The 14,652-nt window shown below is 42.9% G+C and overlaps 1 protein-coding gene across 1 annotated transcript; it reads right to left on the bottom strand.

The window, feature by feature from the left end:
• Window positions 1-10,252, bottom strand: LOC118388677 (tubulin alpha chain-like). The gene is made up of 4 exons (XM_035778022.2): window positions 10,094-10,252; window positions 1,626-1,848; window positions 1,387-1,535; window positions 1-1,278 (listed from the first exon to the last, which is right to left on the bottom strand). Exons 1-4 carry the CDS (start codon window positions 10,094-10,096, stop codon window positions 298-300), a joined length of 1,356 nt encoding a protein of 451 aa, XP_035633915.2. The 5' UTR covers window positions 10,097-10,252; the 3' UTR covers window positions 1-297.
• Window positions 10,253-14,652: the final 4,400 nt, after the last annotated feature.

The raw sequence follows: 14,652 nt of genomic DNA, 5'->3' as shown, positions 1-14,652 counted from the left end.
AAAAGTCCTCCAGTAATTTATTGTATATAACAGACAAAAGAGGACAGACCGCTGCAGTGTAAAATAACATAAAACCGTAAAAAGTAAAACCATTGCAACACAATGACATTCCCTGAACACAACCACAGCAAATGTAATTAACAGCTTTCGGTGCCAATGGAATGCATGAATATCTATGATGTGTGACAGTGTTTTCTAGCCATTTCCAACGCTAATAAGGAAAGCTGAGCCATGTAAACTTCTGACCAGTGATAAGCATGCTAGTGATATGACTAGGGTGAATCAAGTCACTTCACTTTAATACTCCTCTCCCTCCTCCTCTCCCTCTCCCTCAATGGAGTCGACACCCACCTCCTCATAATCTTTCTCCAGGGCAGCCATGTCTTCCCTGGCCTCAGAGAACTCTCCCTCCTCCATACCCTCACCTACGTACCAATGCACGAAAGCACGCTTGGCATACATCAGGTCAAACTTGTGGTCAAGGCGGGCCCAGGCCTCTGCAATAGCAGTGGTGTTGCTAAGCATGCACACTGCCCTCTGGACCTTGGCCAGATCTCCACCAGGTACCACAGTGGGGGGCTGGTAGTTGATACCAACCTTGAAACCAGTTGGGCACCAGTCTACAAACTGGATGGAGCGTTTTGTTTTGATGGTGGCAATGGCAGCGTTAACGTCTTTGGGTACAACGTCACCACGATACAGCAGACAACAGGCCATGTACTTGCCGTGACGTGGGTCACATTTTACCATCTGATTACATGGCTCAAAGCAAGCATTGGTGATCTCAGACACAGAGAGCTGCTCATGGTAAGCCCTCTCTGCTGAGATCACTGGGGCATAGGTGGCCAGAGGGAAGTGGATACGGGGATAGGGCACCAAGTTGGTCTGGAACTCTGTCAGATCAACATTGAGGGCACCATCGAATCGGAGGGAAGCAGTGATGGAGGACACAATCTGGCTGATTAACCTGTTAAGATTAGTGTAGGTGGGACGCTCGATATCGAGGTTCCTACGGCAGATGTCATAGATAGCCTCATTGTCTACCATGAAAGCACAGTCTGAATGTTCCAGGGTGGTGTGGGTGGTCAGGATGGCGTTGTAGGGCTCAACAACAGCTGTGGATACCTGGGGAGCTGGGTAGATTGAGAACTCAAGCTTGGACTTCTTGCCATAGTCAACAGACAGGCGTTCCATCAACAGGGAGGTGAAACCAGAACCGGTGCCACCTCCAAAGCTGTGGAAGACCAGGAAGCCCTGAAGGCCAGTGCACTGGTCAGCCTGGAGAGGAGGAGAGGTGTTCAGATCATTATGGAGGGATAAAGGTGCAGGATTTTCAGAGATGTGGGCAGAGTGTATGTTAATACAACATCATATGTAAGTTCTCACCAGTTTGCGAGTCCTGTCCAAAACCAAGTCTATGATCTCTTTGCCAATGGTGTAATGCCCACGGGCGTAGTTGTTCGCTGCATCCTCCTTCCCAGTGATCAGCTGCTCAGGATGGAAGAGTTGGCGGTAAGTTCCAGTTCGCACCTCATCTGGAAAAAGAAAGACCTGTAAGCTGAGGGCTCAAGACTAAGGGGATACCATAGTGTCATCATCATTGTTTCAAGACAAAGAGATCGTACCAATGACAGTGGGCTCCAGATCCACAAACACAGCCCTGGGGACATGCTTGCCAGCTCCAGTCTCACTGAAGAAGGTGTTGAAGGAGTCGTCTCCTCCTCCGATAGTCTTGTCACTGGGCATCTGACCATCTGGCTGGATCCCGTGCTCCAGACAATAGAGCTCCCAGCAGGCATTGCCAATCTGGACACCAGCCTGACCCACATGGATGGAGATACACTCACGCTTGAGAAAGAGAAGAGAGCGCAATTAAATTGGATCACACTGTACATAATCAAGGTAAATGTCAACGATGTCACCAAAGCATTGGCATCTGCATTTATGAGAGGAGAGCCAATGGAAAGAGGGCACACATTATTCGGTCTCCATTATATCTAATCCAATGCAAATCAGATTCTTGCACTCTTTTCATCTGAAGGGCAAACTGTATCGTGCTACATTTTCCCCCATGATTGAATGCACATCACTAAGGACTTAACATGGTCCACACACACCCGCACAGTCTTGAAGAGTGCATGGTAGAGCTTCTTCCCCCTCAGGAGGCTGAAAAAATTTGGCAAGTTCTACAGCTGCACCATCAAGAGCAACTTGACTGGCTGCATCCCCACTTGGTATGGCAAATGCACCGCCCTCGACCGCAAAGCGCTACAGAGGGTGGTGCGGACAGCCCAGTACATCATTGGGGCCGAGCTCCCTGCCATCCGGGATCTCTATGTCATGCGTTGTCAGATGAAGGCCCAAAAATGTGCCTAATTTCCAGCCACCCAAGCCATAGACTGTTCACTCTGCTACTGTCCAGCAAACACTACCTGGGCATCGGGGCGGCAGGTAGCCTAGTGGTTAGAGCATTGGCCCAGTAACCAAAATATTGCTAGATCAAATCCCTGAGCTGACAAGGTAAATATCTGTTGTTCTGCCCCTGAATAAGGCAGTTAACCCACTGTTCCTAGGACATCATTGTAAATAAGAATTTGTTCTTAACTGGCTTGCCTAGTTAAATAAAGGTTAAAAATTCACAAATTAAAAATCGGCTCTTGGTCCAACAGGCTCCGAGACAGCTTCTACTGCCCAAGCCATAAGACTGCTAAATAGTACATTTATGGTTGCCCAAACTATCTGCACTGACCCTACACATACTCACTAGACTATATACACTACATACGCATACATACACACACATGCATACTGACACACACTTTTACACTCATCATTTGCTGCTGCTACTCTGTCCTTTATTTTACTCGCATTATTATCTATCCTGATGATTTGTCACTTAACCCTGCCTTCGTGTAGGGTAGATGCTTGCTAAAAAACTTTAATGGTATAGAATCAGCTTGAAGATGCTTGGACCTTATTTTTTTTATATTTTCAGTGGTATTGTTAACAAACACACCCCCATAAAGAAAATGAGAACTATAAACAGGTTCAGCCCCTGGTTCGACTGTGATCTTGCAGAGTTACTCCACCTTAAGAATTGCATTTGGCGAAAGGCTCGGCACCCGCATACTCAGGCTGACTGGCTATCATTCAGGCAAATGATAAATAAGTGCACTCAGGCTATCTGGAAGGCCAAAGTTTGTTACTTTAAGGAGCAGTTCTCTCTCTATGGGTCTAACCCCAAGAAATTCTGGAAAACAGTTAAAGACCTGGAGAATAAACCTTCTCCTCACAGCTGCCCATGTCCTTTAATGTTGATGATGTGGTTGTTACTGACATCTGGGTCAGATGGTTAAGACCCTTTCTTCTTTAAGGATGCTGCCCCTATCATCGCCAAGCCTATCTCCAACCTTTTTAACCTGTCTCTTCTTTCTGGGGAGGTTACCATTGCTTGGAAGGCAGCCACGGTTCCTCCTTAATTTCAAGGGGAGATCAAGCTGATCCTAAGTGTTATAGGCTATTTTCCCCTGTTCATCAAAAGTGTTGTAAAAACTTGGCAATAATCAACTGACTGGATTTCTTGATGTCTATAGTATTCTCTTAGGTATGCAATCTGGTTTACAGTCAGATAAAAGATGTGTCACTGCAACCTTAAAGGTCCTCCATGATGTCACCATTGCCCTTGATTCTAAGCAATATTGTGCTGCTATTTTCATTGACTTGTCCAAAGCTTTTGATACGGTAGACCATTCCATTCTTGTAGGCCGGGTAAGGAGTATTGGTGTCTCTGAGGGGTCTTTGGTCTGGTGTGCTAACTACTTCTCTCAAAGATTGCAGTGTATAAAGTCAGAAAATCTGCTGTCTCAGTCACTGCCTGTCACCAAGGGAGTACACCAAGGCTCGTTCCTAGGCCCCACGCTCTTCTCATTTTACATCAACAACATAGCTCAGGCAGTAGGAAGCTCTCTCATCCATTTATATGTAGATGATACAGTCTTATACTCAGCTGGCCCCTCCCGAGATTTACAACAAAGCTTTCTTAGTGTCCAACATGCTTTCTCTACCCTTAACCTTGTTCTGAACACCTCCAAAACAAAGGTCATGTGGTTTGGTAAGAAGAATGCCCCTCTTCACACAGGTGTTATTACTACCTCTGAGGGTTTAGAGCTTGAGGTGGTCACCTCATACAAGTACTTGGGAGTATGGCTAGACAGTGCACTACCCTTCTATCAGCACATATCAACGCTGCAGGCTGAAGTTAAATCTAGACTTGGTTTCCTCTATCATAATCGCTCCTCTTTCCCCCCAGCTGCCAAACTAACCCTGATTCAGATTACCATCCTACCCATGCTAGATTACGGAGACATCATTTATAGATCAGCAGTTAAGAGTGCTCTCGAGCGGCTTGCCACCAATGTTCATTATAGGATACATCACTGCACTCTATACTCCTCTGTAAACTGGTCATCTCTGTATACTTATTTATTAAACCCTCTTAGGCCTCACTCCCCTCTATCTGAGATATCTACTGCAGCCCTCATCCTCCACATACAACACCCGTTCTGCCAGTCACATTCTGTTAAAGGTCCCCAAAGTACACACATCCCTGGGTCGCTCATTTTTCAGTTCGCAGCTAGCGATTGGAACGAGCCGCAACAAATACTCAAACTGGACAGTTTTATCTCAATCTCTTCATTCAAAGACTCAATCATGGACAATCTTACTGACAGTTGGGGCTGCTTTGTGTGATGCATTGTTGTCTCTACCTTCTTGCCCTTTGTGCTGTTGTCTGTGCCCAATAATGATTGTACCATGTTTTGTGCTGCTACCACGTTGTGTTCCTACCATGTTGTTGTTATGTTGTGTTGCTACCATGCTGTGTTGTCATGTGTTACTGCCTTGCTATGATGTTGTCTTAGGTCTCTCTTTATGTAGTGTTGTGTTGTCTCTCTTGATGTGATGTGTGTTTTGTCCTATATTCATATTGTATTATTTGTATCTTTAATCCCAGTCCCTCGTCCCCGCAGGAAACCTTTTGTCTTTTGGTAGGCCGTCATTGTAAAAAAATAATTTGTTCTTAACTGACTTGCCTAGTTAAATAAGGTTAAATTAAAAATAAATAAAAAAAATGTACACACAGTATCTACCTCCAATATCTCGTACCTCTGCACATTGACCAGGTACTGGTACTCCCTGTATATAGTAGCTCCATTCTTTTGCATTTCATTTTATTACTCTTCTGTTACTATTATTATTGTTAAACTCTGCATCATTGGGAAGGGATCGTAAGCAATTCTTTCATGGTAATGGCTACACCAGTTGTATTCAGCGCATGTGAAAAATAACATTTGATTTGATTTGCAGAGGGCTGGGATGAAATACAGTTAGGCTGCATTTTCCCCCACACTGCAGCACTGCAGCTATTCCACACAATCATCCCCTCTGATCTGAGAGCACAAATTAATTTGGAAAAAGTGGGAATTATGCCATGAAGAGGGACCGCCCTGAACTGCAGTCTGCAGGAGGTGAGAGAGAGAGAGAGAGAGAGAGAGAGAGAGAGAGAGAGAGAGAGAGAGAGAGAGAGAGAGAGAGAGCGAGAGAGAGAGAGAGAGAGAGAGAGAGAGAGAGAGAGAGAGAGAGAGAGAGAGAGAGAGAGAGCGTGAGAGCAAGAGGACCAAAAGCTGCAGCATGACCAGGACGAATGACGCAAACCATCCCCCCACCTCCGCCCTCTCTCTCCTCCCCTTCCCCCCTCCCTTCTTCGCCGCAGCTTCACCCTGCTGTTACCAAGGAATTTGCTTGCATATTTCCGTTGCTAAGCAACTTGGCCCTAGCAGGAAACTGTTTGAGGTTTTGCACAGGAGGGGGTGGTTTGTGCACTTTCCATTAAAAAATAACGATTTAGATTTGTCTATGAGGTACACTTGCCCAGTGATGCTCAAGAGCTATGGCGCTTTATTTTCAACAACCCTCAGTGCACCAACCCTCTTTAGGGCAAATCATTGACATCTCATGTTGCAAAATGGAAGACTATACAGATTCTACAGTGCATAGACTTAACAGTAATGCCATCATAGGAATAGTAGCCTTTATGTGTAGCGATAACACTTAAACCAGTGACTGTTATATCAAATGGGCTTGTCTCTGGTTGGAAAGCAGGTGCCAGGAAGGCTAAACTAAACATGAACATGGAAAGACAAGGGTGCAGCTGGCTACAATGGTTTAAACACAGATCCATCTGCATAAGACCACTTCAGACAAAGATATTTTCCTTCCCCCTGTCAGGTCTCATCCTGGAGACCATATGCACCAGCAGAGATTAAGGATGACGCAGCTCCCTACCAGCTTTCAGTGTTAATCAATGAACGCGGTTCACCTGAGTCTGTTTTTTTCCTATGAATATTATAGTGTATATACCTTCCTCCAAAAAGAAAGAGTTAGATCATCTGAAATGACCATTTGAACTTCAATATGGATGAAACTGTTCCACAATATCTGTAATGGGTTGGTAATGTTGGTTTGTTCCTGTGTTAGAACCATTGGGTACATTTTGTCAATGTTACCTGCTTTACTCATTTAACCTTGTAGGCCTATCTCTGAAAGGATGCACAATTTGACTTATTTTTCCTTTATTTTTAACTAGGCAAGTCAGTTAAGAACAAATTCTTATTTTCAATGATGGCCTAGGAACAGTGGGTGAACTGCCTTGTTCAGGGGCAGAACGACCGATTTTTACCTTGTCAACTCTGGGATTCGATCTTGAAACCTTTTGGTTACTAGTCCAACGCTCTAACCACTAGGCTATCTGCCGCCCCAATAATGACATAGTGGGATGTAGGGGTGCTGATGGTGCTGCAGCACCCCCTGAAAAATAATAATAAAAAATATATATATCTATTTAAAAAATAGAAATACGTTGACATTTTTTTTTTCTCCACAAAAGTAGTTCACTTGGCCTTTACTGGTATTAGCAGTAATATAGACATCTGTAGCACAGGCCCACTTTTTTATCTTCAGGATCTCGGCTTTGGCAAAAAAAGGTAGTTGTATAATTAAGAACAGTATCTTGCAGGACTCAATAGCTGGAATTGTAAGAGCTGTGGCCCTGTCCGTTTCTCTGCGATTGTCATTCTAATGGATCCTGATAGAACAAAACCCTGTCCTCAAACATTTACAAGTTATGGGCAAAGACACAAAACATCCACATCAAATTAAATGTTTTTCGTGATCAAATAACATGGAAAACACCCACTTTTTGTGCATTATTAATTTAACATCCTTACAAACCACTTAATGTACATTACTGTATTATAGGCTGGTCATCTACAGTGCATTCAGAAAGTGTTCAGTCCCCTTCCTTTTTTCCACATTTTGTTACATTTCAGCCTTATTCTAAAATTGATTAAATCATCATCAATTTACACACAATACCCCATAATGACAAAGTGAAACCGGGTTTAGAAACATTTTTGCAAATGTATTACAAATAAAAACAATAATACCTTATTTACATAAGTACATAAGACCCTATGCTATGACACTCGAAATTGAGCTCAAGTGCATCCTGTTTCCATTGATCATCAACTTTATTGGAGTCCACCTGTGATTGATTGGACATGATTTGGAAAGGCACATACCTGCCTATATAAGGTAGAAAATCAGAGAAAAAAACAGGACATGAGGTCAAAGGAATTGTTCATAGAGCTCAGAGACAGGATTATGACGAGGCACCGATCTGGAGAAGGGTACCAAAACATTTATTCAGTATTGAAGGTCCCCAAGAACACAGTAGCCTCCATCATTCTTAAATGAAAGAATGTTAGAACCACCAAGACTCCTCCTAGAGCTGGCCGCCCGTCCAAACTGAGCAACCAGGGGAGAAGGGCCTTGGTCAGGGAGGTGACCAAGAACCCGATGGTCACTCTGACAGAGCTCCAGAGTACCTCTGTGGAGATGGGAGAACCTTCCAGAAGGACAACCATCTCTGCAGCACTCCACCAATCAGGCCTTCATGGTAGAGTGGCCAGAAGGAAGCCATTCCTCAGTAAAAGGCACATGACATTCATCTTGGAGTTTGCCAAAAGGCACCTAAAGGACTCTCAGACCATGAGAAACAAGATTCGCTGGTCTGATGAAACCAAGATTGAACTCTTTGGCCTGAATGCCAAGCGTCATGTCTGGAGGAAACTTGGCACCGTCCCTACAAGCATGGTGGTGACAGCATCATACTGTGGGGGTGTTTTTCAGCGGCAGGGACAGTGAGACTAGTCAGGATCAAGAGAAAGATGAACGGCGCAAAGTACAGAGAGATCCTTGATGAAAACCTGCTCCAGAGCGCTCAGGACCTCAAACTGGGGCGAAGCACGAAGCAAAGACAATGGAGGAGTAGCTTTAGGACAAGTCTCTAGACCTGAAAATAGCTGTGCAGCGATGCTCCTCATCCAACCTGACAGAGCTTGAGTGGATCTGCAGAGAAGAATGGGAGAAACTCCCCAAATACTGTGTGCCAAGCTTGTAGCGTCATACCCAAGGAGACTCGAGGCTGTAATCACTGCCAAAGGTGTATCAACAAAGTACTGATTAAAGGGTCTGAATACTTAAGTAAATGTGATATTTTACAGGTTTAAAAAAATATCATTTTCAAACATTTCGACAAACCTGTTTTTGCTTTGCCATTATGAGTTATTGTGGTTAGATTGATGAGGGGAAAAAATAATTTAAGCAATTATTGAATAAGGCACAAATGTGGAAAAAGTCAAGAGGTCTGAATACTTTCCGAATGCACTGTATGTTTGTACCTGTAGACTTTCCATGTCCATGAAGAAAAACAATGCTAAATACAGTAATTGAGTAAAATTGGGACATCAAGTGGTTTGTGATGATGTGATGATGTCATGTGATGATGTGGCTCAGTTGGTAGAGCATGGCACTTGCAATGCTGGGGTTGTCGATTCAATTCACATGGGGGACCAGTACGAAAATGTATGCACTCACTACTAAGTTGCTCTGGGTATGAGCGTCTAATAAAAAGGAATGAATAGACCATTTCAGTTTTCAAATAGAAATAAGTTGGACTTGCAAAGTATTTCAACAAACTGGAAACATATATCAAGCAAGTATTTTTATATTACACAAGTATTATCAGATTAACTGTTTTGTACAGATAATTATCAGACTCAAGTTACCAATGCTGGTAAACACTCAAATACATTTAGTTTAAAACATTTCACAAAAGTAGTGCACTGGGCCTTTACTAGTCCTGTATTAGCTGACCAATATAGCAGCACCCCCCACCCCCAAACAAACTAATTCCCGCGCTATGCATAATACATTTGATGGAGATGCCAACAGAATGCCTAAACGTCCATATGCGCTAAGGCACCAAAGATAAGAGTCGCTTATATAACGCATATTATAGACTCATTAATAGGCTACATTATTCTTACTAGCTATTAAACAGGCAAAACGGGTGAAAATGCTGACTATTAGAATAAAGCTCTTCTGAGCGTAAGACTTTTCAAGGTGGGCGCGTCACACGACCATGACAACGCCGAATTCCATACAGGCAGAAGAGGTTGTGATTAAAAGATTAAGTATAAAATAATTGGGGTTAATTGGAACCAACATTTCTTTCTCGTCCTCCATCCGTAGCATCAATTCACCTCAATCACATGGGCTTTCATTTTCCAGCAAAGCAACAATGTAATATTTTTTTTATTGAGTCGACATGAGGATACACCTTCACTTTATAAGATACACCTTCACTATATAACTTCGTAATAAGCCTAAAATGTAAAATAGGGTTCCATGGGGAATAGGGTATTTCCTCGACAGTTTGAAGCATAGCCTATCTATCATATTCCTGTCGTCAAATAAATCAGTGACCACTGATTTAAGCGATAAAATGCAATTCCAGCCACAATATGAATGAAGCCATATACATATTATGCAACAACATGCTAGGCTATGCAAAGTTACATTGATGGAATGGATGAGTAGCTATAGCACCACCATCAGTAGGATGAGAGATGCACACACCACATAAAGAAATGAATAGACTACTTTCAACATTTCTGTGATAAACTGTACTCACCATTTTACTGACGGAGAGGAATTTAGAGGAATATATCAAAAGAAAGTTTCTACAATTTTATCTTCGGATGAGAGAGAAGTTACTTTATGCGACAGCTAAGAGTCGATGTAGTAACTGAACTCAAACATCGTGGCGCGCTAATATTTGTAGTATCGCTAGGAGGGCTGACCCAGCATACATTAATAAATTAGGAAGAGGAGAGGAGACTGCAGGCCTAGGCGTGAGGCCTATGGTGGGAGAGATGTAGCACGTAACACTGTACATTTCCCCCTACCTTGTGAAAACAGTTGCATTGGTCCTGTTTGTTGTTTTAACAATAGTTCAAATCAAATTGGATTTAAGCTTCCCTGCATTATGGATTTTAAATTGATTTAAGTTTCCCTGCATTAAAGTCCTGGGCCCTAAGAGTGCCACCTCTGGATGAGCATTTTCTTGTTTGCTTATAGCCTTATACAGCTTGTTGAGTGCGGTCTTAATGCCAGCATCGATTTGTGGTGGTAAATAGACAGCTATGAAAAATATAGATGAAAACTCTCTTGGTAAATAGTGTGGTCTACAGCTTATCATGATATACTCTACCTCAGGCGAGCAAAACATAGAGACTTCCTTAATAATAGATTTCGTGCACCAGCTGTTATTGACAAATAGACACAGACCGCCACTCCTTGTCTTACAGGAGGCAGCTGTTCAATCCTACTGATGCACGGAAAACCCAGCCAGCTGTATGTTATCCATGTCGTCATTCAGCAACGACTCAGTGAAACATAAGATATTACAGTTTTTAATGTCTCGTTGGTAGGATAGTCTCGATCGGAGCTCATCCATTTTGTTATCCAATGATTTCACGTTGGCTAATAGGACTGATAGAGGTGGATTACGCACTTGCTGTCGAGTGCCATTTGGAGTACTTTCAGCATAAAAATTTAAGCCTATTGTGATATGACAGAATTATTTGTTAGTTTGTTAGAGTCAGTCAAATTTGAACCACAGTATCTGCAAATTTAGAACCCCATTGTAGTCAATACCAGGCAAAAAACATTAAAATATATAGGCTATATACAGAGGTCCTGTTCACAAAGACCTAATCTGGCATTAACCCCTTTCAGCACCATAAAGGCAGGTTAGCGTTTTTCATCATGAATCTTGGTCTGGAGGCAGCTCTGAAGAATGGTCACTAGCTGGCACAGCCACATAGTCATAAAATCTGATTTTGAACCACAGGAGCTTGGTGGTGCCTTAATTGGGGAGGACGGGCTCATGGTAATGGCTGGAGCGGAATGGATGGAATGGTTCCATGTATTTGATGCTATTCCATTGACTCCGTTCCAGACATTATTATGAGCCGTCCTCCCCTCAGCAGCCTCCACTGTTTTAAACATATCCTTAACCTTAACCATACTTCTAACCCTAATGCCCAACTATAATCTTAAATTAAGAACAAAAAGCACATTTTTGTTTTCCTACATTTTTACAGTATAGCCAATTTTGACTTTGCAGCTAGCCCATCTAGCGGATATCACTCAGTTCTGCCTCCAGGACAAGACTCATCCCAATAAATGTCAACCTACCACGCAATTTTTTAAATTGATTTCACCTTTATTTAACCAGGTAGGCTAGTTGAGAACAAGTTCTCATTTACAACTGCGACCTGGCCAAGATAAAGCAAAGCAGTGTGACACAAACAACAACACAGATTTACACATGGAATTAACAAGTGTACAGTCAATAACACAATACAAAAAAAGAAAGTCTATATACAGTGTGTGCAAATGGCGTGAGGAGGTAAGGCAATAAATAGGCTATAGTAGCGGAGTAATTACAATTTAGCAAATTAACACTGGAGTGACAGATGAGCAGATGATGATGTGCAAGTAGAAATACTGGTGTGCAAAAGAGCAGAAAAGTAAATAAAAACATCAGTTAGCTGCTCAGATAGCTGATGTTTAAAGTTAGTGAGGGAAATATAAGTCTCCAGCTTCAGCAATTTTTGCAATTCGTTCCAGTCATTGGCAGCAGAGAACTGGAAGGAAAGATGGCCAAAGGAGGTGTTGGCTTTGGGGATGACCAGTGAGATATACCTGCTGGAGTGCGTGCTACGGGTGGGTGTTGTTATCGTGACCAGTGAGCTGAGATAAGGCGGAGCTTTACCTAGCATAGACTTATAGATGACGTGGAGCCAGTAGGTCTGGCGATAAATATGTAGCGAGGGCCAGCTGACTAGAGCATACAGGTCGCAGTGGTGGGTGAAATAAGGGGCTTTGGTGACAAAACGGATGGCACTGTGATAAACTGCATGCAGTTTGCTGAGTAGAGTAAATGACATCGCCGAAGTCGAGGATCGGTAGGATAGTCAGTTTTACGAGGGTATGTTTGGCAGCATGAATGAAGGAGGCTTTGTTGCGAAATAGGAAGCCGATTCTAGATTTCATTTTGGATTTGAGATGTTTAATGTGAGTCTGGAAGGAGAGTTTACAGTCTAGCCAAACACCTAGATATTTGTAGTTGTCCACATATTCTACGTCAGAACCGACCAGAGTAGTGATGCTAGTCGGGAGGGCGGGTGCGGGCAGTGAAAGGTTGAAAAGCATGCATTTGGTTTTTACTAGCGTTTAAGGGCAGTTGGAGGCCACGGAAGGAGTGGTGTATGGCATTGAAGCTCGTTTGGAGGTTAGTTAACACAGTGTCCAAAGAGGGGCGAGATGTGTACAGAATGGTGTCGTTGGCGTAGAGGTGGATCGGGGAATCATCCGCAGCAAGAGCGACATCGTTGATATATACAGAGAAAAGAGTCGGCCCGAGATTTGAACCCTGTGGTACCCCCACAGAGACTGCCAGAGGTCCGGACAACAGGCACTCCGATTTGACACACTGAACTCTGTCTGATAAGTCGTTGGTGAACCAGGTGAGGCAGTTATATGAGAAACCAAGGCTGTTGAGTCTGCAGATAAGAATATGGTGATTGACAGAGTCGAAAACCTTGGCCAGGTCGATGAAGACGGCTGCACAGTATTGTCTTTTATCGATGGTGGCAATCAAACATCAGATAAGTATTGTAGGCCTATTTAAGCAACTGATTATACGGGACCTTATACGGGATCCCATGTACTTGAGATGTTCAAATATCTTCCATTTGAGAGTATTAAATCATCTTGCTGCAGAGATAAGTACATGAATAAACACATTCAAGGGAAACCCAGCTCCTGGATCCCTGCTGATCTATTAGAGAGAATCACATTCAACATTCAAGTTCTACTAGCACATGTTACCAATAGCCCAATTGTCTGCCACACACCCTGCAGAGCCCCACACACAAATCCATGTATAACAATCACTAACACACATTCATCATCATCATCATCATCATCACTTGTTTTTTTTTATATAGCCATGTGGTTTGACTTCTGGTCTATTTAGGCCTAAATGCATTTTCTCTTTGTTCAGCATTCAGATACATAATGGGGATATTGATTCAATTTCAACTTTTCCTGTCATATTCTTCCATAGATTATCATCAAAGGCTTGTAGCGGCTATAGATTCATGGCATAGGTCTTACTTGTGTTTCAGGAGTCAAATAAAATACTTGTCATTTGTTTCTTCATAACAGCATTCTTCCTGACCATAAATAAGATGCACCTGCTAACATACACTAAGAACACAGTTAGACTATTTACTCATTCATGCTCAACATCTTGATGTGTTTTACAGGATTTCATCCATGTTTCGGCCAATCCTAAAGGGAAGGAAAGTATAAGTGGTCCATCTGTCTGGGATTGTTGAGTTGGGTTGCAAGTCAGGCAGACGGGCAGGGAGGGGCAGTCAGGAGAATCTGATGCAGCTGTCTCTTTCAAACACAGCCCATCTCTTACTTTATCCCCTCGCCCTCAGTCCGATATTAGTGAAATGATGAATGTGTGTGTGTGTGTGTGTGTTGAGGATTATTCACAGGGAGAGGAAGCGAGGTGACAGACAGCTGGGCCAGGGAGAGGAGAGGGCAGACAGCTGAGGGGCCATGTGTTTGATGGTAACTAACCACAGTGACACATCAGTCACATGATTCACTGCAGAGGAGTGACGTCACTGCAGCAAAATCTTGAACAAAGAGGGGCGGAGGTCTGGCCAGGCAGACTAGGGAAGCGGGGGTTAGAAGAAGGAGGCTGGTGCAGCAAAAGTCATACTCTAATTTAATACATGAATTAACTCCTTGTTAGAGTCTGGCCTCTGAAAATTTCTGTCAAGCATCTTCAACTTCTTTTTTAATTTTTTTTTTTTAATTTATGGAATCCTATTTTGGTAACCTTTTTTCCACTTTTTTCCACTATGTTAAATTGGCATGAAAGTCTTTTCATGCACTTGAATGAACATGCTGTCTTTTGTGAGATTTTATACTGGTTTGCATCCTCTCCATCTCAGTACATTTCATTTGTATTTGAATGGCATCAAATGACAGAGGCGATATGTCTAATGTGGTGCTAGATATTCTGCTCCACATTTTATAACAGGGCTGTATTGTTGGCACAGAATTTAGTTCAGCACCCGAAGCTTAAAGAGATTTGGGACT

The sequence above is a fragment of the Oncorhynchus keta genome, chromosome 10 (genome assembly GCF_023373465.1).
Source record: "Oncorhynchus keta strain PuntledgeMale-10-30-2019 chromosome 10, Oket_V2, whole genome shotgun sequence".
NCBI classification, from domain to species: domain Eukaryota; kingdom Metazoa; phylum Chordata; class Actinopteri; order Salmoniformes; family Salmonidae; genus Oncorhynchus; species Oncorhynchus keta.
This window is presented reverse-complemented; position numbering and strand designations above follow the sequence as displayed.

Coding starts and splice junctions, on each gene's coding strand:
- LOC118388677 (XM_035778022.2), bottom strand. Junction 1,536..1,625: donor TCTGGAGCCCACTGTCATTG/GTACGATCTCTT, acceptor TTCTTTTTCCAG/ATGAGGTGCGAACTGGAACT. Junction 1,279..1,386: donor TGGACAGGACTCGCAAACTG/GTGAGAACTTAC, acceptor CCTCCTCTCCAG/GCTGACCAGTGCACTGGCCT.